This window comes from Chrysochloris asiatica, unplaced genomic scaffold, assembly GCF_000296735.1.
Source record: "Chrysochloris asiatica unplaced genomic scaffold, ChrAsi1.0 scaffold00059, whole genome shotgun sequence".
NCBI classification, from domain to species: Eukaryota; Metazoa; Chordata; class Mammalia; order Afrosoricida; family Chrysochloridae; genus Chrysochloris; species Chrysochloris asiatica.
Window position 1 is genome coordinate 7,781,682 of NW_006408577.1, and position 21,485 is coordinate 7,803,166.

At 35.2% G+C, this 21,485-nt stretch overlaps 1 protein-coding gene across 1 annotated transcript in view; it reads left to right on the forward strand.

Moving 5' to 3' along the window:
* Window positions 1–21,485, forward strand: part of ZNF804A (zinc finger protein 804A) — a 469,844-nt gene that overhangs the window by 382,981 nt on the left and 65,378 nt on the right. The window contains exon 2 of the mRNA XM_006864030.1: window positions 9,405–9,548. Coding sequence (XP_006864092.1) covers window positions 9,405–9,548 — 144 coding nt within the window. The remainder of the gene's footprint in view (window positions 1–9,404; window positions 9,549–21,485) is intronic.

Genomic DNA, 21,485 nt, shown 5'->3' on the forward strand with positions numbered 1-21,485 from the left:
GGAGGGTCGGAGAAAAAGAAGAAGCCCCCAGTGAGATGGACTGGCACAGTGGCAGCAGCAATGGGTTCAAATGTGCAACAATTGTGAGGTTGGTCAAGGAGCAGGCAGTGTTTCGTTCAATTGTGCATAGGATCACGATAAGTGCATACTGACTTGATGGCACCTAACAGCAACAAAGCTTGATTCAGCATGACCAATATCAGTGCATTTCAAGTCACTAATGTACAACTCAAAATGAAGATAAGCAGCTATAAACATCTTATTAATAATCAGAACATGGAGTGTAAGAATGTATGAATCTATGAAAATTGGAAATTGTCAAAAATTAAATGAAACACATATGCATCAATATCTTTGTCATTAGTTAGTTAAAATGGACTAGAATTGATTATTTTGTTTCTGACAATCACATGTGTTACTATGCCAGGAATGTAAAATTGAAGAGGAATGGTATCACCTTCATCATCAAAAAGAACATATCAAGATCAGTCTTGAAGTGCAGCACTGTCTATAATAGAAAAATATGTGGTCCTGTAGATTAATGCACAGGACTGGAAGGTCAGTTTGAACCTGAAGGTGGACAGTTCAAACTCACAAGCAGCACCTTAGAAAACTCATTTAGAGTTGCTATGAGTCAGAACTTACGGTACAGCACTTACCAACAACAATAAGAGAGACCAGATAATAAAACTATTGTTCAAATTTGGAGGGCCGAGAAAAACAAAACAAAACACTAAAGCCGATAATGAGGAATTGAAAAATTCTTCCAACTTATTCAGTCTGATATTGATCAAATATGCAATCAAGATGCATTGATAATTACTGGAGATTGGAACTAAAAGTTTGGAAAGTGAGGAAATATTAGTAGTTGGAAAATGTGGCCTTAGTGATAGAAAGGATGCTGGAAATTGCATGATAGAATTTAGCAAGGTAAATGAATAATTTACTGCAAATACTTTTTAGACAAAATAAAAGACAACAACACATGGACCTCGCCAGATGGAATACACAGAAATCTGTGTATTCTAATTGACTACTTTGGTGGAAAGAAACAGTAAAAAGTCAACCAGAACAAGGCCAGGGGCAGACTGTGGAACAGATTATCAATTGCTCATAAGCAAGTTCAAGCTGAAGCTGAAAAATACTAAAACAAGCCCACAAGAGTCAAAATAGGACTTTGAACACATAATACATAATTTAGAGATCATCAGAACATATTTGATACATTTGACAGTAATCACCAAACAACAGAAGAGTTGGGGGATGATGACATCAAGAATATCATACAGGATGAAAGCAAAAGGTAATTAAGATAAGAAAGAAGGAAAAGACCAAAATGGATGTCAAAAGAGATTCTGAAACTTCCTCTCAATCAAAGAGATACTAAAGCAAATGGAATAAATGAGGAGGCAAAAGTACTGAACAGAAAATTTCAAAGGGTAGTTTGAAAAGATAAAGTAAAATATTATACTAAAATGTGCAAAGACCTGGAGTTAGAAAACCAAAAGGGAAGAACACGTTCAGCGCTTGTCAAGCTGAGGGAACTGAAGAAAAAATTCACGCCTGCACTTGGATTATTGATGAATTCTTTGGGGAAAATATTGAATGATACAGAAAGCATAAAATAAGATGGAAAGAATACATAGAATCACTGTACCAAAAATAAATGGTTGATGTTCAACCATGTCAAGAGGCAGCATATGATCAAGAGCCAATGATATTGAAGGAAGAATCCCAAGGTGCATTGAAGTCAGGGGCAAAGAACACGGCACTGACAATTGATAAAATACAAATTGAAATCTTTCAATAAACTGATGGAGCACTGGAGGCACTCACTCATCTATGCCAAGAAATTTGGAAGACAACTACCTAGCCAACCGACTGGAAGAGATCTATATCTGTGCCTGTTCCAAAGAGACGTGACCCAGCAGAATACGTAAAATCTTTGGAAGGTATCACCAATATCGCATGTATGTAAAATTTTGCTTAAGATAATACAAAACCGTTGCAACCATACATTCACAGACTACTTCCAGAGGTTCAGGCTGGATTCAGAAAAGGATGTGGAAGAGGGATATGATTGTTGATATGAAAAGGATCTTAGCTGAAAGTAGAGAATACCAGAAAGATGTTTACTGGTCCTTTATTGACTATGCAAAGGCTTTTGATTGTATGGATCATGACAAGTTACAGGCAAATTATGGAAAATGAATATTCTGGAACACTTAATTGTCCTCATGAGGCACATGTGCATAGACCAAAAGGCAGACGTTCACACAGAACAAGGTAACACTGAATGTTTTAAAATTAGAAAAGGTGTGCTCCAGGGTTGTGTTCTTTCACCATAATTATTCAATCTGTATGTTGAACAAATAATTTGAGAAGCTGGATTATATTAAGAAATACATAGCGTCAGGACTGGAGAAAGACTCATTAACAACTTGTGATATGCAGATGATACAACCTTGCTTCCTGAAAGCAAAGAGGACTTCAAATACTTACTGATGAAGATCGAAGATCACAGCCTTCTCTATGGATTGTACCTCAATGTACAGAAAACAAAAATTCTCACCACTGGACCAATAAACTACATCCATATAAATGGAGAAAAGATCGAAGTTGTCAAAGACTTCATTTTGCCTGAATCAAACATCAACACTCATGGAAACAGCTGTCAATAATCAAACAATGTATTACATTAAATAAATTTGCTGTACAACAAAGTGTCCCAAAAACAAAGATGCTAGTTTGAGGACTAAAGTGTGCCTTATCCAAGCCATGGTATTTTTAATGATCTCATATTCATGTGAGTTTTGGACAGTGAATAAGGAAGATCATAGAAGAATTGATACATTTGTGTTATGTTGTTAGAGAAGTATATTAACAATACCATGGATTGCTAAAAGAAGAAACCAATCTGTGTTGAAAGAAGTACAACCAGAATACCCCTTAGAAGTCAGGATGATAGACTTCATCTATCATATTTTGGACATATTATCTGGAGGGATCATTTCTTGGAGAAGTATATTATGTTTAGTAAAGTGAAGGGTCAGAGAAAAAGAGGAAGCCCTCCAACAAGATGGACTGGCACAATGGCAGCAGCAGTGGTCTCAAGTGTGGCAATGATTGTGTTGTTATGGTGAAACCACATAGTATTTCATTCTGTTGTGCATAGTGTCACAATTAGTGAATTAGTGAGTATTCTACATTCTGATTATTAATGTATATTTGCTTCTGTTTCTTCTCTATTTGAGCCCTGCCACAGGAGCAAATGAAGATCCTGGAAACTTTTTCCATCCACATTTTCTATGTCAACAACCTATTGCTCTTCCCTAGTCTTTTGACTGCCTTTCTACCTGAGTGACTGACAGGATTCCACTGCTATTCATAAAGTTTTCAATGGCTAATTTTTCAGAAGTGGGTCACCTCTTCCTTCTTTCTAGTCTTACTCTGGAAACTGCTGCAACCTGTCCACCATGAAAGACTATACTGACATTTGCAATACTAGTGTCAGAGCTTCCAAAGCTCAGAAACGCTTAAGCGCAGACTGGCAGACAAATAGTGGCCTATAAAAATTACAGCCTAGGAAAACCTTTGGGGCTGTTCTACTCTGTTTTATTGGACAGAATCAACTTGTTTTCACACAACAAGAAGATAAGGATATTTAAAATGCACATCAATATAATCTTAATTGGGATTCAGAGAGTTAATGTATACAAACACTTAATCAGTGCCTGACCAAAAGTGGAATACATTTACCAGAAGTAACTGTAAGCTTTTAAGGTCTTGGTGTGATGCTGCTGGATAAGCACTGAACTGCTAAACTGAAAGGTCAGTGGTTCAAACCCACCAGCCTCTCCTCCAAAACCCTATACTAGCTCACTATGAGTCGGAACTAACTCTTTGGCACTTAACAATAACAATGCTTATTACTGAAGTCTTGATGTGGTCCTGTAGGACAAGCACTGTATTTTTAACTGAAATGTCAGGGGTTCCAACACACTATCATTTATTGTAAATCCTATATGGTTTCTATTAGTCAGAACAAATTTGATGGCATTTAACAACAACAATATCCTTATTATTATTGAGTTCTGGTGTGGTGCTCTAGGATAAGGACTGGACAAGTAAATGAAAGATTGGCAGTTCAAATCCACCAAGTGTTTCACAGTAACTCTATACAGGGTCACTATGAGTTGGAACTGATCACATGGCACTTAACAACAACATGCTTATTATTAGATTATAGGGTTTTTCTTCATATATGGTGATTAAAGAAAACATTTTACCTAAAAATCTCTTTTGTTCTCATTTTCTACTTTTGTGGACAGAAAAACAGGAAACAATTATCTTTTCTCTGGAGGAGTATTATTCTTAGTTGAAAAAAATTATAGCATAACAAGAAATAATCAAATAGCTAGAGTCAGGAATTAGTTTTAGTGTAATATAATTAATGGGGAGAATCAACTGGTATTGCAAATAAATTGCTGTTAATTCTAGAAGACTGTTCAAAACTAAAAAGTGTTACCACTGTAGTACCTATATTGATTGGAATGATTTTTTGTTTCATTTAAATTAACTAATGACAAAGTATTGTTTTGAAGATGGTAGTATTTTTACCATAAAAGCCATAAATAAAGAATAATAGTAAAAAGGTCATAAATCTGGTGAGAAATATTAATTTAATAATTGAAAATTATGAAATCATAAATAAACATTTTAAATTAGTTTACAGATTATCATCTCTGGTTGTCTGTGTAATTTTTAAATCTAATATTGTATGATAATGGATTTCTGTCTTTAGTGTGAGGAGGTCAGCTATGTATTTATAGTGTATGATGAATGCATTTATAGAACATAAACATCAGAATCAAATTTGTCATATATAAAGTGTGCATAAATATATAGTACAACAAAGCAAAGAAATAACCATTCATTTAAAGACTACATGTAAATCACTTATAAATTTTGTATAAGTAATTTAAAAAAATCTCTATTATGAATCTTTTCTCTCCTGTATATTCATTGAGAACTAGGACTATGTTGTTTCCTTTCTACATCTCAATAACTAAGAGAATATTTTACAGTAGCACATTGAAAGGACACATGAAAACATAGTTAGTTATCTTGAATTTAAAGAAGTTGAATTCAAGAAAATTGGTAGGTTAGAAACCTATTCTATGGCCAGGATTAAAGTTTAAGTCCTCATACTAGTGCTTGAGTGAAATAATCAAACCATCTTTAAGCATGTAAAATTTGTTTCTGCTGTGCTTTGTAGTAGGCACGGAATCAAAGTAATTTGAATTTAAGAACACATAAAAGCGATAGTCAACATTTAGCCATTTTATAATTTATAAATAAAATCTCATGATGACTACCTATATATTTCATATTTTCAAGTGCCTTATTATGTTGCAAAGACTTAGCCATTCTTATTTACTGTGTGTATAATGAAAATAAACTGCTTGAAAAGTTTATAACTTTTAAGTTTAGGAAAAAGGTATACAAATAGACTCCTTTTTTCCAAATACCAGAGAATAATTTACAGTGTGGTCTAAAGTGATATGAAAACATTTGTTGTTAGATGTCGTTGGGTCAGTACTGACTCATAGCAATCCTATGCACAACAGAACGAAACACTGCCAGGTCCTGTGCCAATCTCACATCCCATCACTGCTGCCATAGTACTCATTGGGGGTCTTCCTTTTTTGTTCTGACCCGCCACTTCACCAAACATGACGTCCTTCTACTGGGATGGGTCCCTCCAGATAATATGTACAAAGTATAAGAAGCGAAGTATAGCCATCCTGGCTTCCAAGGAGCATTATTGGAGTACTTGTTTCAATATACACTGGTTTATACTTTTGGTAGTCCATGGTACATTTAGTATTCTCTTACAACACTATAAGTAAAATGCATCATTTTATCTACGGTCTTCCTTATTTACTGTCCAACTTTCACATGCATATGAAGTTATTAACAATACCATGGCTTAGGTCATTTGCATCTGACATCTTTACTCTTGAAAACTTTCTAGAGGTCTTATACAGCAAATTTGCCTAATGAATTAAGTCATTTGATTTCTTGACTGCTATTTCCATGAATGTTCATGGCTGATCCAACAAAATGAAGTCTAGCAACTTTAATCCTTTCTCCATTTATATGGTTGTTGTTTATTGGTCCAGTGATAAGGATTTTTATTTTCTTAAAATTGAGGTGCAACCCATAGCAAAGGCTGTGGTCTTTGATCTTCATCAGTAAAGACTTGAAGTCCTCTTCGCTGTCAGGAAGCAAGGCTATATCATCTGCATATTGGAAGATGTTAATGAGTCATCTTCCAATCCTAATGCCACATATTTTTTTTCATATAATTCAACTTCTCTGATTATTTACTCAGCATAGGTATGGTGATAGAATACAACCCTGGCTCACACCTTTCCTAATTTTAAACCATTCGGTGTTCCCTTATTCTGTTTGAACAACTGTGTTCAGGTTCCTTATGAGCACAATTAAGTGTTCACGAATTCTCATTCTCTACAATGTTGTCCATAGATTTTCATGATCCACACAATCAGAAGCCTTTGTGTAGTCAATATACACAGGTAAGCATACTGCTTTAGCAAAATTTTGCTATCATGAAACATTGATGATATTGTCCAATGAATCCCACATTCCACTGAGTCACTTCTCTTTGGAATGGACACATGTGTGGACCTATTCCACTCAGTTGGCCAAGTAGTTGTCATCAAAATTTCTTGTCATAGATGATTGAGTGCCTCCAATGCTTCATTAGTTTGTTGAAGGATTTCAATTTGTATTCCATTAATTCCCAGTGCCTTGTTCATTGCCAGTGCCTTTACTGCACATTGGAATACTTCCTTCAGTATCATTGACTCTTGATGATGAACATTGACCATTTATTTTTGGTATGGTGACTCTGTATTCCTTTCGTCTTCTCTTGATGATTTCTACATCAGTCAATATTTTGCCCATTGAGTTAATCAATAATGCAAGTCTAGTCTTGAATTTTTTTCTTCATTTCCCTCTGCTTGAGAAATGTTGAGTGTGTTCTTCCCTGTTGGTTTTCTAATTCCAGGTCTTTGCACATTCAATTGAAATATTTGACTTTGTCTTCTAGTGCTGACTTTTTGAAATTTTCCATTCAGCTCTTTTACCCCCTCATTTCTTCCATTTGCTTTATCATCTCTATGCTGGAGAGCAAGTTTCAAAGTCTCTTCTGACATTCATTTTGGTCTTTTCCTTCTTTTTTATATTAATTGTCTTTTGCTGTCATCCTGTATGATGTTCTTGATGTCATCTCACAATTCTTCTGGTCTTTGTTGATTACTATCTAATGCATCAAAGCTGTTCTTCAGATGATCTCTAAATTCAGGTGGGATATATTCAGGTCATATTTTGACTCTCATGAAATTGTTTTAATATTTTTTCATTTTCAGCCTGAACTTGCATATGAACAATTGATTATCTGTTCCACAATCTGCCCCTGGCCTTTTTTTGGCTGATGATATGGGGCTTTTCCACTGTCTCTTTTTACAGATGCAGTCAATTGGATTTCTGTGTATTCCATCTGGTGAGGTCCATTGGATAGTAATCTTTTATATTATTTTAAAATGTCATTAGTTCTGCAAAATTCTATTATGTGATCTCCAGCATCATTTCTATCACCAAGGCCATATTTTCCAAGTATTGAAATTTTCCAAGACCACATTTTCCAAATATTCCAACTTTTGTATTCCAATCAATAGTAATATAAATACATCTTGTTTGCATAGTTGATCAATTTTAGACTGAAAACATTTGAGGAATTCTTCAATTTCATCATCAATGGATTTAGTGTTTTGTGGGTAAATTTGAACAATAGTGGTGTTAACTGGTCTACCCTGTACTTGTATGGATACTATTCTATCACAGACATTCTTGTACTTCAAGGCAGGTCTTGATATATTCTTTTAATGATGAATGCAATACCATTCCTCTTCAATTTGTCATTCTTGTCATAGTAAATTGTGTGATTGTCAGAATCAAAATGGGCAATACCAGTCCATTTCACCTTACTAATGCCTAGGATATCAAAGCTTATGCAGTTTATTTCATTTTTGACAATTTCCAATTTTCCTAGAGCCATATTTTGTGCATTCCATGTTCAGATATTTCATTGATGTTTACAGCTGTTTGTCTTCATTTTGAGTTGTGCCCCATAGACAAAAAAGTCCCAAAGGTTTTACTCCATTTGCATCATCATGGTCAACTCTTTTGGACAAGGCAGCTCTTCCCCAGTCATATTTTGAATTTCTTCCAACATGAGGAGCTCATTATCTTGTACTATAGCTAACAATATTCTGGTGCTTTTCATCATGATTCAATATTCAATATTCTGGTGCTAACAGTGTTTCACTGTTATTCATATGATTTTCAGTGACTAAGTAGTCTGTCTCTCGTTCTTCCTCATTTGTCTTCATTTAGAATCCCACCTGAAACCTGTATACTGTGGGGGTATCCTGCTAGTATTCAAAACACCTGTGATAAGTTTCCAGCATCGCAACAACATGTAAAGCACCACATTAATACAAATGGATAGATGATTTGTAGATGAAAACATTTACTTAAATGAAATCTAGTTGAAGTGATTTTTGTTGTTGTTCAGTGCCCTCGAGTCTGTTCAGACACATAGTGACTTTGTTTAGGTGGGTGTGAACCACCAACGTTGTGTTATCAGTTCAGTGTTTATATTACAGTTCCATACTATAACTTGAGTTGAAGTAATTAGTAAGGCACTACATACAGATATAATGAGACAATCAAAAATAGAATATTGAATAGTCGTGCATACATATATTGTTGTTCTTAAGTGTCATCAAGTCAGTTCTGACTCATAGAAACTCTCTATAGGTTTTCCAAGGAGAACCTGTGGGTTTAACCTGCCACCTTGTGTTTCAAATTCCAATGCTGATCATATGATGTTGCACCAGGAGCCCCTCTTCATATAGGACACATTTTATAGTCTGTTCAGAATTGAAATTTTATGTTAATTTGAGAAATGGAGGTGAATTTAATTCCTATTTAATTTTCATTTGTTCTTTGTTCTACTAGGACAGGAACTTATTTAGTAAAAGGGGTTCTCTATTTTTCCTTAGTTTACTTTTCTTCTCTATATTTCTACAATTTTTTCATTACCTTCCTTTATTTGGTCTTTTACTATTCATCTTTTATTTCTATTAACTCATAAATTATTGTAATTTTAGTTTGGGGATATTTTCTTAATTTTTCCTTTTGTTATAGTCTGTAGATAACAGTGATTATTGGAGTAAAATTGACAAGTATCAGAACAATGTAAACCCAAGGAAGAACTAACTGCCTCTTTTCTTGGGAATTTTATTTTTCAGGACTATGCTGAGAAGGAAAATACCATAGCAAAAGCTCTTGAAGACCTGAAGGCAAATTTCTACTGTGAACTCTGTGACAAGCAGTACTATAAGCATCAGGAGTTTGACAATCATATTAATTCTTATGACCATGCTCACAAGCAGGTAAGAAATAGTTGTCCAAAACTACCTGCAAATTCTGATTTTTTTAGCAACCTGAATTTGTATAAACTGTGTGTATTTTCTACCATTTATCTGTCACTTTGTATTGTGGTTTTGTATACGTTGTGATGTGTATCACTGATACTTCAAATGCTACCAGAGTCACCCATAGGTGGCAGGTTTCTGTGGCGCTTACAGACTAAGAGAGACTAAGAAGAAAGAAGAGTGGGGATAATTACATCTACTTGGGTTTAAACATAATATTTTAGATAACCATTTTTTACAACAAATAATTCTAGATAACCATTAGATGGTTTATAGCAAAAGAGTATTAATGAGTATTAAAATCAACCTGAAATAAAATAGCTAGTGAGAATAATTACCACTCAATTTTTGTGTGTGTATGATTTACAGTATCTTGAAAAAAATATTTTACAGTTGATGTCTCTCAATGTCTCTAGATTTATTACCATTTAGTATATTTATTAAGTAATTGTATAAGGATACATCATAATGTATTGCTATAAAATCATAGAAGCCTCTATTAAACAAATGTATCAAAATATAAAGATATTGCTTCTTGACATATCCTCCATCTGTATTTGTACACTTGTGAACGCAATATTTCCAGCTCTTTACTAACACTTCCCCAAAGCATTCTGTGCTCTATGATTTATACTATGTCAAAATGGCAATTTTCGTGTCCTCAAGGGACACAAATCATGTTCCCTAGAAGTGTTCTTTGAGTTAGGGGAACAGAAAGAAATCTTAAGGGGCAAGATGAATGCTGTTGGATGTGTGGGCTAGATTGCTCAACAGAATTCTTATAGGACAGTTCTTGCTACACTGAAAGAATGCGTAGGTATACAATTGTGATGGAAACAAAACCCTTTGTACAACTATTCCTGATTTTTTTTCACATTTTACCATACTTATTCACTCTATTTGCTCAACAAATAAATCAAGAAATTGGATTATATGAAGAAGAATATGGCATCCGGATTGGAGGAAGGTTCATTTACAGCCTGAGATATGAAATCAATTTTCTTAACAGTTCTTCCTAATAAAACCTTATGATTTCTATGTGTCCTTTGAGAAAAATATATTAAGTTTACCCACTTAGAGTCCCCAAAATAATTGTCATGACCTTCTGAGCTGATCTCTTTGCCTTGAGTTTAACGGTCCCACCAGATTTCCTGAGAAGCCACTGTTTTTACTGTGCCTCTTTTCTGAAGATTCCCTAATAAGACTAAGACAATTGTATTACTGAAAGAACTTAGCTACAGTCATCCATTGATTGTAAATATGTATTTAAACATGTTGTGGCTGGCATAAGCCCATACATGTATGGATTTGAACCCTAGTAGCAATATTTTCTATTCACCCTAGTATCTTTGTGTAAGAAAAATTAATGATATTGTCATCAAAATATTCCCTTAGGCAGGATACCAGTGGATGTAAACTCCTGAAAAACCAAAGCCATTACCATGGAACTGATTCCAACTTATTGCAAACTTATAGGATAGAGAAGACATCCACATAGGGATTCAAAGACTGTAATCTTTAAGAAAGAAAGCCAACTGTCACATCTTCCACCTATAAAGTGGCTGATGGGTTCAAATCACCAAACTTTAAGTGTGTGGCCAAGCATGTAATTACTACATCATGAGGCTTTAACCAAAAAAAAAAAAAGGCAAGGATTGATCTATTTGACTTGTAGTTTTTAGGTGCTATTCAGTTGATTCCAACTCATAGTGACCATATGCACAACAGAATGAAACACTACATCATGTTTCACGGTCTTCACAGTTGTTATGCTTGAGTCGTCCTCACAGTGGTTCAAAGTCCACCATCCTCACAGTTGTTATGTTTGAATGAATTGTTGCTGTCACTGTGTCAGTCTATCTTACTGTTTCTCTTTTTCACTTACTCTCAACTTTATCAAGTATGCCATTCTTCAGAGACTAGTCCCTCCAGACAACCTGTCCACAATATGAGAGACAAAGTCCCACTATCATCACTTCTAATGAGTACTCTGGCTGTACTTCTACCAAGACAGATTTGTTTGCTCTGCTAGCACTCCATGGTTCTTTCAGTATTCTCCATCAGCACCATAATCCAAATGCATTGATTCTTCCTATGGTTTTCTTTTTTTAGTGTATAACTTCACATGCACATGAGGCGATTAAAAATACTACAGTTTGGCTCAGGTGCACCTTAGTCTTCAAAGTGACATCTTAACTCTTAAACACTTAAAAGTAGATTTTGTGCAGTCATTTTGGTTAATGCAGCATGTCCTTTGATTTCTTGTCCACTGCTTCCATGAGCATTTATTTTGGATCCAAGTAAGATGACGTCTTTGACAACTTCAATATTCACTCCATTTATGAAAAGTTTATTTATTGGTACAGTTGTTAGGATTTATGTTTTCTTTACATTGAGGTGCAGGCTATGCTAAAGACTGCATTGTTTGCTTTTTCAACAGGGAGAATTTTAAGTCCTCTTTGTGTCTAACAAGCAAGGTTGGGTCATATGCATACCAAAGGTTGTTAATGAGACTTCCTCCAATCCTGAAGCTATGTTCTTCTTCATATAATCTGACATCTTGGATTATTTGTTCAGCATACAAATTGAATAGTATGGTGAAAGGACACAACCTTGATACACCTTTCCTGATATTAAATAATTCACTATGCCCTTGTTCTGTTTGAATGACTGCCTTTAGGTCCCTCACAAGCATAATTAGGAGTTCTGGAACTACCACTCTTGGCAATGTTACTCAAATAACTTTTCTAAGTCAATAAAGCACACATAAATGTCTTTTTTCATCCCAAAGCTATGTCAGCAATGATATCTCTAGTTTTAGGTCTTCTACATCTGGTTTAAATTTCTGGCAGCTCCCTGTCCATCTACAGCTGCAACAATTTTTAAATTAGCTTTTGCAAAAATTTACTTGCATGTAATATTAATGATAGTGTCTGATGATATCAGTATTACATGGGGTCATCTTTCTTTGGAATGGGCATAAATATGATCTCTTACAGTAGGTTGACCATGTAGCTAGCTTCCAAATGTCTTGACCTAGACAAGTAAGCACCTCAAGCATTGCATCAGATGTTGAAACATTTCAATTGGTATTTGATTGGTCGTGGTGCCTTGTTTTTCCACTACTGCCTTTAGTCTAGCTTGGACTTCCTCCTTCAATTCCACCAGTACCTCTTGAAATGACTGAACATTGGACAATTTTTCTTGACAGAGTGACTCTGTATTCCTTCCATCTTCTTTTTTTTTTGATGGTTACTGCTGTTTTCAAAATCCTTCAGCATTGAAAGTTGAGGCTTGAATTTTTTTCTTCAGTTTTTTCAACTTGAAAAATGCTGATTATGTTCTACCAGTTTGGTTTTTTAATTCCAGATCTTTGCACATTTTATGATTACACTTGACATTGTCTTCTCAAGGTGCCCTTTGAAATTTTCTGTTTAGCTCTTTTACTTCATCATTTCTCCTAGTTGCTTTAGCTTCTCTAAGGTCATGAGAAAGTGTCATAGTCTCTTTTGACATCCATTTTGGTCTTTTATTTCTTTCTTATCTTCTCAATGACACTTTTCTTTCTTCATACACAATATTCTTGATGTCATTCCTCAGCTCTTCTGATCTACCATCATTAGTGTCTAAAACATCAAATCTCTTCTTTAGATGGCCTCTAAATTCAGGTAGGATGTATTCAAGATCAGATTTTGGCTCTTGTAGATTCATTTTCATTTTTTCAGCTTCATTTTGACTTTGCACATGAACAATTAATGATATGTTCCACAGTTGACCCCTGGCCTTGTTTTGGCTGATAATATTGAGCTTCTCCATAGTCTGTTCATAAAATGTAGTCAAGTTGATTCCTGTATTTTCCTTCTGGTGCATAGTTGCCTTTTATGTTGTTGCAAAATGACATTTACAAGAACAACTTTTTGGTCTTACAAAATTCTGTTATGTGATTTTCAGCATCATTTATATCACCAAAGCTATATTCTTCAACTTTTGTTCTCATTGTTTCCAACTTTCACACTCCAATCATCATTAATTATAAATGCATCTTGATTGCATGTTTAATCAATTTCAAACAGGAAAAATTGGTAGAATTCCTTAATTTCATCATCTTTGACTTACTAGTTGGTGCATACATTTTAATAATAGTGTTATCGACTAGTGTTCCCTTTAGGTATATGGATATTATCCTATTGCACACATCATTATACTTCTAGACAGAGCTTAAAATGCTCTTTTTGATGATGTATGTCACACTATTCCTGCTCAATATGTTGTTTCTGACAAATAAATCATATGATTGTCCATTTAAAATGGTCAATACCAGCCCATTTCAGATCAGGAATGCCTAGGATAAGGGACCCTGGTGGCTTAGTGAGATACATGTTTGGCTGCTAACCTCAAAGTCAACAGTTTGAATCCACTGGCCACTCTAAGGCAGAAATTGAAGGTTTTCTGCTCCTGTAAAGACTTACAGCTTCAAAATCCCTACCTGGGGTATCTATCAGTCAGAACTGATTCAATAGTATACCACCACTATGACCACCAATGCATGCCTGAGATATTGATCTCTATTTGATCCACTTCATTTTTGATGACTTCCAATATCCTTAGATTTATACGTCTTAAATTCCACATTCTGATAATTAATGAATGTTTGCAGCCTCTTCTCATTTTCAATTTTGCCCTATCAGGAAATTAAGGTCTCTAAGGCTTTCCTCCATCCACATCTTTAAGGTCAACTCTATTTTGTGGTGGCAGCTGTTCTCCAATTTATTTTCAGTGCCTTCCAACCTGAGAGACTCATTTTCTAGCAGTGTGTCAGACAGTGTCCTGCTGCTATTCATAAGCTTTTCAGTGGCTGAACATTCAGAAGTGGTCCATCTCCCCTTCTTCCTAGTCTGCCTTAATCTGGAAAGTCTGCTAAAGTCTGTACACCATGGGTGACCCTGCTTTTGATTCCTACCGGCTTTCAAACTCCTAAAATGCTTTAAATGATATGGATATTTAAAATATCCCTGGCATAGCTTCCAACTTGTTGCAGCACCCCATCAGGACTCCATGCAATAATTAGTGATACAATATTAATTAAGGCTAACTTTCTTCTTCTCACAGATTAGCAAGAGCAGTTATGTTGATATGTAAGAATAGATGATTAACAGCAAACTTTATCAAATATAATTAGTTCATTATCACTTTTCATATTTATCATTCTCCTATTCATCCTTATAAAAGTAGAGAGTCAGTGAAAATCAGTAAGACACTCAATGAAATGGGTTGAAAGAGTGGCTAAAGCGATAGGCTCAAACATTGAAGAAAAATTACAAGGATGGCACAGGACTAGGCAGTATTTTGTTCTGTTATACATCAGGAACCAACTCAATTGCACCTACACAATGACTATAACAACCCATCCTTAACTATTCTAAGTAATTCTAATAATAGTGAAAAATTAGTGCAAATTCATTTATTTAACTGCATTTTTTAATTCTCCAAAGGAATACTGTAAATGGTATTTATGGGCGATGGCTAAAATGGAAAATATTTTTAACTTAATGGTAACTAATTACTGCTATGTTGTATGTAGTTCAGTGCCATCTTGTCAGGTCTGACCCTTAGCGACTGTGTATAGGGTTTCCAAGGAGCGACCGGTGAGTTTGAACTGCCAACCTTGCAATTCAAACCAATCTTGCAGTCCAGTGCATTAACCCACAGCAGCACTGCACCAGTACTCCATACATAGGGTATTTATAAAATGCATGTTGGGTCTACACTTGATAAGGAAATGAAAATAATGCTTAACTAAATTATATCTATATTAAATCCTTACATATGTATGGAAATTTTTAGCATGCCAAAATGTTTTTTAATGGCAATTTTAATATGAAATGCTCTATATGGGATCATTGTATAAGTATTTATTCACCAGAATTCTTATTTTAAAAGATATGATGTTATAGTAGCTGAAACTATTTAAAAGCTGTATGAATAAACTGTATTTCCGTTCAATAGTATGTTATTATTACTAAGTACCATCAAGCGATTTTGATCATAGCAACCTGTATAGGGTTTCTAAGGAGCAGCAGGTGAATTGCACTGCTGAACTTGCAGTTCAAACTGACTTTGCAGTTCAGCACACTAACACACAGCACCACACCAAGACTCCTTCCAATACTGTGCTGTTGTTGTTAAGCGCGTTGAGTCAGTTCCGACCCATAGCGACCCTATATAGAGTTTCCAAGGCTGGTAGGTTAGAACTGCCAACCTTGTGGTTCACAGTCCAGGGATGTTCCTGCAGCGTCATTCCAGAAGTCCTCCAAAAGTATGGGGATTGGTGGGTATGTGTCGTGGAGTCGGTACCGACTCATAGCGACCCTGTACAGGGTTTTCAAGGCTATAAATCCTTATGGGAGCAGAAAGCCTCATCTTTCTCCTATGGAAAAGCTGGTAGTTTCGAACTGCTGACCTTAAGGTTCGCAGCCTGATTTGTAACCAATACGCTACCAGAGTTCCTTTCCAAAATATGTTGTTGTTGTGAAGTGCCATCGAGTTGGTTCTGACACATAACGACCCTGTATAGTGGCATATATTTGTATTTCTTGGTGGTAAATGCTTTAAATTTTATGAGAAAAAGACTTAATTACTAGGCAACTATCTGCGTTTCTACCACATGACTCATACACTTTTGCAATTTTGAATTAGGTAGAGGTAGACAAAGATTCAGGAAAATTCAGATTCTCTTCTGAAAACTTGAAGTTGAGATATATATTAAAAAACAAAAAGAACGAAACAAAATAAAAAGATCTAGCTAATATAATACCTGACTAAGGTTGGAACTGAAAGCTTGAAAATGTATATCTTGCCCCATGCCTAGGTGCTTAGAGAATATGAGAGAGCTGGTTTCCAATAGAATGAATAAAACAAGTGCACAGGAGAATAAGAAACAGAAGGAGAGTGAATATGGAAATAGCAGTTTGGATTCCTAATGGCTTTCAAACTCCTAAAAACAGTCTTTTAAATAACATGATCCTGTCCTTACATTCTGGCAGATATTTAAGACTGGTGCTACTAAATACATTTTTTTTTTTTTTTTTAGTTACTAGTTTAAATGCTTATTATTTGCTTTCAAAAATAAGAATCATTTTTAAAACTTTATAAACTATTAAGGTACGTAAGAAGCAAATTTAAAAAGCCATCTTTTTCCTTTCTTATGGGAAACATCTACACAAGAAACAGAAAAACTCAAAAGTAGTACTTCCTTTCACGTAGGTAAACGTACATGCAGTTACTATATATTTTCTGGATAGAATTAGAAAAAAATGTGAAGAGGTCAGACAGCTAGTATATTCACTTGTCCCAGAGATACCATTCGTATAAGTGAGTGAATGAATGAAGAAAAGCAGGAGGAGGTAGTGGTAAAATAAGTTGTAACTCTGCCAGTTTCCAGCTGGGTAACCTTGGATAAAATACGTAAAGACTCAATGAATTCAAATGTATATTGTAGAAAGACTGAATGAGAGAATGAACATGAACCCTTTTAGCAGTATTTTATTCTTGCTGCTTACTAAAATGTCTCTTCCCCAGGACTGTTTTGTGATGTCACAGACAATTTGACATTTTGTTCTATAATTAGGCTTCCCAATGAGGATCTGTTTTTATTTTACTTCATACTTGTTGTTAAGTGCTGTCAAGTCGATCCCAACTCATAGCGACCCTGTATAGGGTTTCCGAGAAGCAGCTGTTGAGCTTGAATCGCAGACCTTGCAGTTCAAATGGCTTTGCGGTCTGATGCATTAACCCACAATGTCACACCAGGACTCCCTTATTTCACATGTTGTTGTTGTTTAATGCTGTCAAGTCAATCCGACCCATAGTGACCCTGTATAGGGTTTCCAAGGAGCAGCTAGTGAGCTTGAACCACTGACCTAGGCTAATGAAATTTAAAAGCGCCCATGTGTCTCTGTAAATCTGTATTATGTTGCTTTGACACTAATTTCAAGGAAAAATCTACCTTGCATCCACATGCTTTTTGTGTAACCTTCGATTTCTCTCAAGTATTTATCACAAATATTGCTAAAAGGGAAACAGGAAGTAAGTACACAGAAGTGACTATAATAATTCACAATGTAAAGTTCATTTTAGGATTTTTTAAAAAAATACATTTTTACTCTAAAGTCATCACTTGGTAATTGTGTAAAGGAAGAGATTGTTTCCTCTTTGCCTGCACAATTCACACCAACTAGTGCTGAATCTTGCACAATGTAAACATCTAATCATTTCTTTCCATATTAATAAATGCAAAAAGGCTACCATCAAAATGATTTCTGAATGTTACTAGTATGCCACATATTCAGGACAGGTAAGAATTTTATGAAGGTAAATCATTATTGAAAATTATTTAGTAATAGATCATATATGAGCTTGGAGTGACTCTTAAAAGACGGCTGTGTTATATGAATTCTTTCCACATTAACATGTATTTGTTCTTTAAAGCAGTAGTATGCTGATAATAATGGTAGCAACCTAAACGGCATGTACAAGGGGGTTTCAAAACGTTAAAGTAAAGATTCCATTATCTTGTAATTTCATTTGCCCATAAACTTTCTTAAGCACTCTCATCTTTTGTGTATTGTTTAAAGTACTTTACATACATAAAATCATTTAATGTTCATATATTTTGGATTTACAGTATGAGACATTATTTATCTATATGACAAACTGATTAGATGTAGCTAATTATTTTAGAAATACCTTTAGGTAGGATGGCACACAAGATACTCCAAAGTACCTTTATTATTAACAAAAATAAATCAATAAAAGATCTTCCACAAAACAAAGTTTTTATTAAAGTGTTGAGTTTCTAGGAAAGATTTAATATCAAAGAGCCATTCCACCGCTAGCAATGGAGGAATAGGGAGATACTGACTAAAACCTGGGAATGGAGTAACAATTACATGTTGTCAAATGGCAAGTAGTTGCCAAGTGTGAAATTGCATGGAAAATAAATACATCTAGGAGCTTTGTAGCCTGGAAAATGAGCCTTGGATAGATGGCCCTACACTCCAAGTCTATTTGGGTAAGGTGAATGTTGCCCCTAGTTTCTGAAACGAATTTAAGCAAATTGCTCTAGAAAAACAAACAAAGAAAAAGAAACCTTAATTTAGATCTTGTTGTTAAGTGCCATTAAGACGGTTCCGACTCATAGCAACCCAGTACAGTGTTTCTGAGGAGCAGCTAGTGGATTTGAATTGCTGATCTTGTGGTTCACAGTCCATTGCTGATCTTACAGCACCACATATTACTTAGATATTGAAATCATCAAATTAAAAATTCCAGTTTAAAAATTTTATATGTATAAATGTATGTAATGATTAAATAAATAAAAGGTAAAACAATAGTAGGGAGCAAGGAGCTATTGACTTTGTGGTTGTTAAGTGCTGTGTATTGGTTCTGATTCACAGAGATCTTGTATAGGATATCTGTGGAGTGACTGGTAGGCTTGAACCATCAACCATGTGGTTAGCAGTCCAGTGCTTATACTACAGCTCTACAACAGGATTTCAAAGAATTGTGCAAATATTACTTTCATGTTGTTGTTGGTAAGAACTGTTCAGTCTTTTCCAACTTTTAGCAATCCTGAATAGGGTATCCAAGGAGTGGTTGGAGGGTTTAAAACCTTGGGCCTTGCGGTAAGCAGTCCAATGTTTAGCACCACACCTAGACTCCCAACAATGGCTAGGATGAATTTAAAAGTGAACAATTCCTCAAAATTTTAAAACTGTGAAACTAAAAATTTTACTTTTTAGGTTAAAGCAGAGAATAGCTAAAGATGAAATTGAAAATTTATATATATGTTGTTTTGTGCTATTGAGTTGGTTCCAACTCATTGCCACCTTCTTTCTATAAGGTAGCCGAGACTACTATTAAGTACGAAGTTGGTTCCAACACATAGTGACCCTGTGTAGGGTTTCCTAGTTGTAGCTGGTGAGTTTGAAACTCCGGACGTGATGTTCAAACCAACATTTTGAATTTGGTGTGCGGCTGTATGATAAGCACTAGACTGCAAGATTCGTAAGTACTGTGATGTCCGAGGTTCAAGGATCAAACTCAAAAGCTGTTCTTTGGAAACCCTATGTTGTTGTCAGGTGCCATTGAGTCGGAACCGACTCATAGCGACCCCATGCACAGCAGAACGAAACAATGTCCGATCCTGGGCCAACCTCACTACCGCTGACACACTTGACGCCATCAATGATGCCACCTGGCCAATCCATATCGTTAGGGGTCTTCCTTTTTCTCCGACCCTCCACCTTACCCAGCATGACATCCTTCTCCAGCGACTGTTTCCTCTGGACAATATGTCCAAAGTATGAGAGATGAAGCTTAGCCATCCTGGCCTCCAAGGAGCATTCTGGTTGCACTTCTTCTAAAACAGATCTATTGGTTCTTTTGGCAGTCCATGGCACTTTACATGGCACTATACAGGATTGCTATGAGTAGGAATCAACTTGATGGTACATAAAAACAACTATTCACATTTAGATCATATATGGGAAGAAAGATAAGGCTTTCTGTTCCCCAAAGATTTTCTTTTTAAAGCCTTGGACACCCTATTCTGGATCACTGTAAGTCATAACTGACTTCACGGCACTTAACAACAACAACATATCAAGATGATGATGTTATTGTTAAGTGCCGTGGAGTGGATTCAGACTCATAGGGTTTCTGAGGAGCAGCTGGTGGGTTTAAACATTGCAATTGTCATTACAGTGCTTATACTGCAGTGCCACACCAGGACCCCATATGTACACGTGAATTAAAGAGTTTAAATGAAAGACTTCATAATAAAGATTCTTGAAGTTTTTGAAAACTATATCTTGATAACCTCTGAATGCATAGGTATATCTTGAGAAACTGAAATACTATAGTTACCAAAATTTGTTAACATGAAGTGATGATGAGGTAGATTAATGCAAATTGTTTACATATCTTTTGAAAAAGTATGAATTTTTTTGTGAATTCAAGTAGATAATCCTATAAATTTGTATATTATCATACCAGAAAAATCACAATTTCACTGTTAGTATCTAATGGGGTTCTTGATTTAATTTTCAATTACATCAGCATTACCTGAGGCTTTGCTAGAAAATAAATTCTTGAACCCCTCCCCAAATCTACTATTTAAGAAACTCTGGGGTTGAGGCCACCTGATCTGCATTGTGAGTAGTCCTCTAGGAAATTAAAGTTTTCATTGTCCTAGAAAAAATTTAGCAAGTGTCCTCTAGAAAGTATTTACAAGAGTGTCCATTGAAGCGTTGTTAATTAAAACAAAACAAAAGCCTGGTTAATACTAACATCTATGGAAAACAAAGTAGTGATAATTTTATAAAATGCAAAATTATTACGCATTGAAATAAACTAGCTATAAGTACACACAACAGAAACAAACTTCAAAATATAATATTGAGAGAATGATGATTTGTAAAAGAAAACATATTTTCTGTAATGTTAAAAATAAGCCATACAATGCTGTTACTTTAAGGATATAAGCACATACTTCTACTCTCACTTTTGAGAAATGGAGAATGAAAAATACAAAAATCATGACAGTGGATACTACTATGGGTAAAAAAGTAAGGTGTTAGAATATCAAATGAGCATATGAAATGATATTGACTATGTTACAGTTCTTAAGAAGGATGGTAAGAGAATAATTAGTCAATTTATTATCACTTTAATTTCCTGTATAAAATGTTGTTGTTGTTAAGTGCCATTGAGTCAGCATAGACCCATGGTGACATTATGCACAGCAGAATGAAACACTGCCTGTTCCTGGGCCAACCTCACTACTGTTGCCACACTAGAGTCCATCAATGCTGCCACTTGGCCAGTCCATCTCGT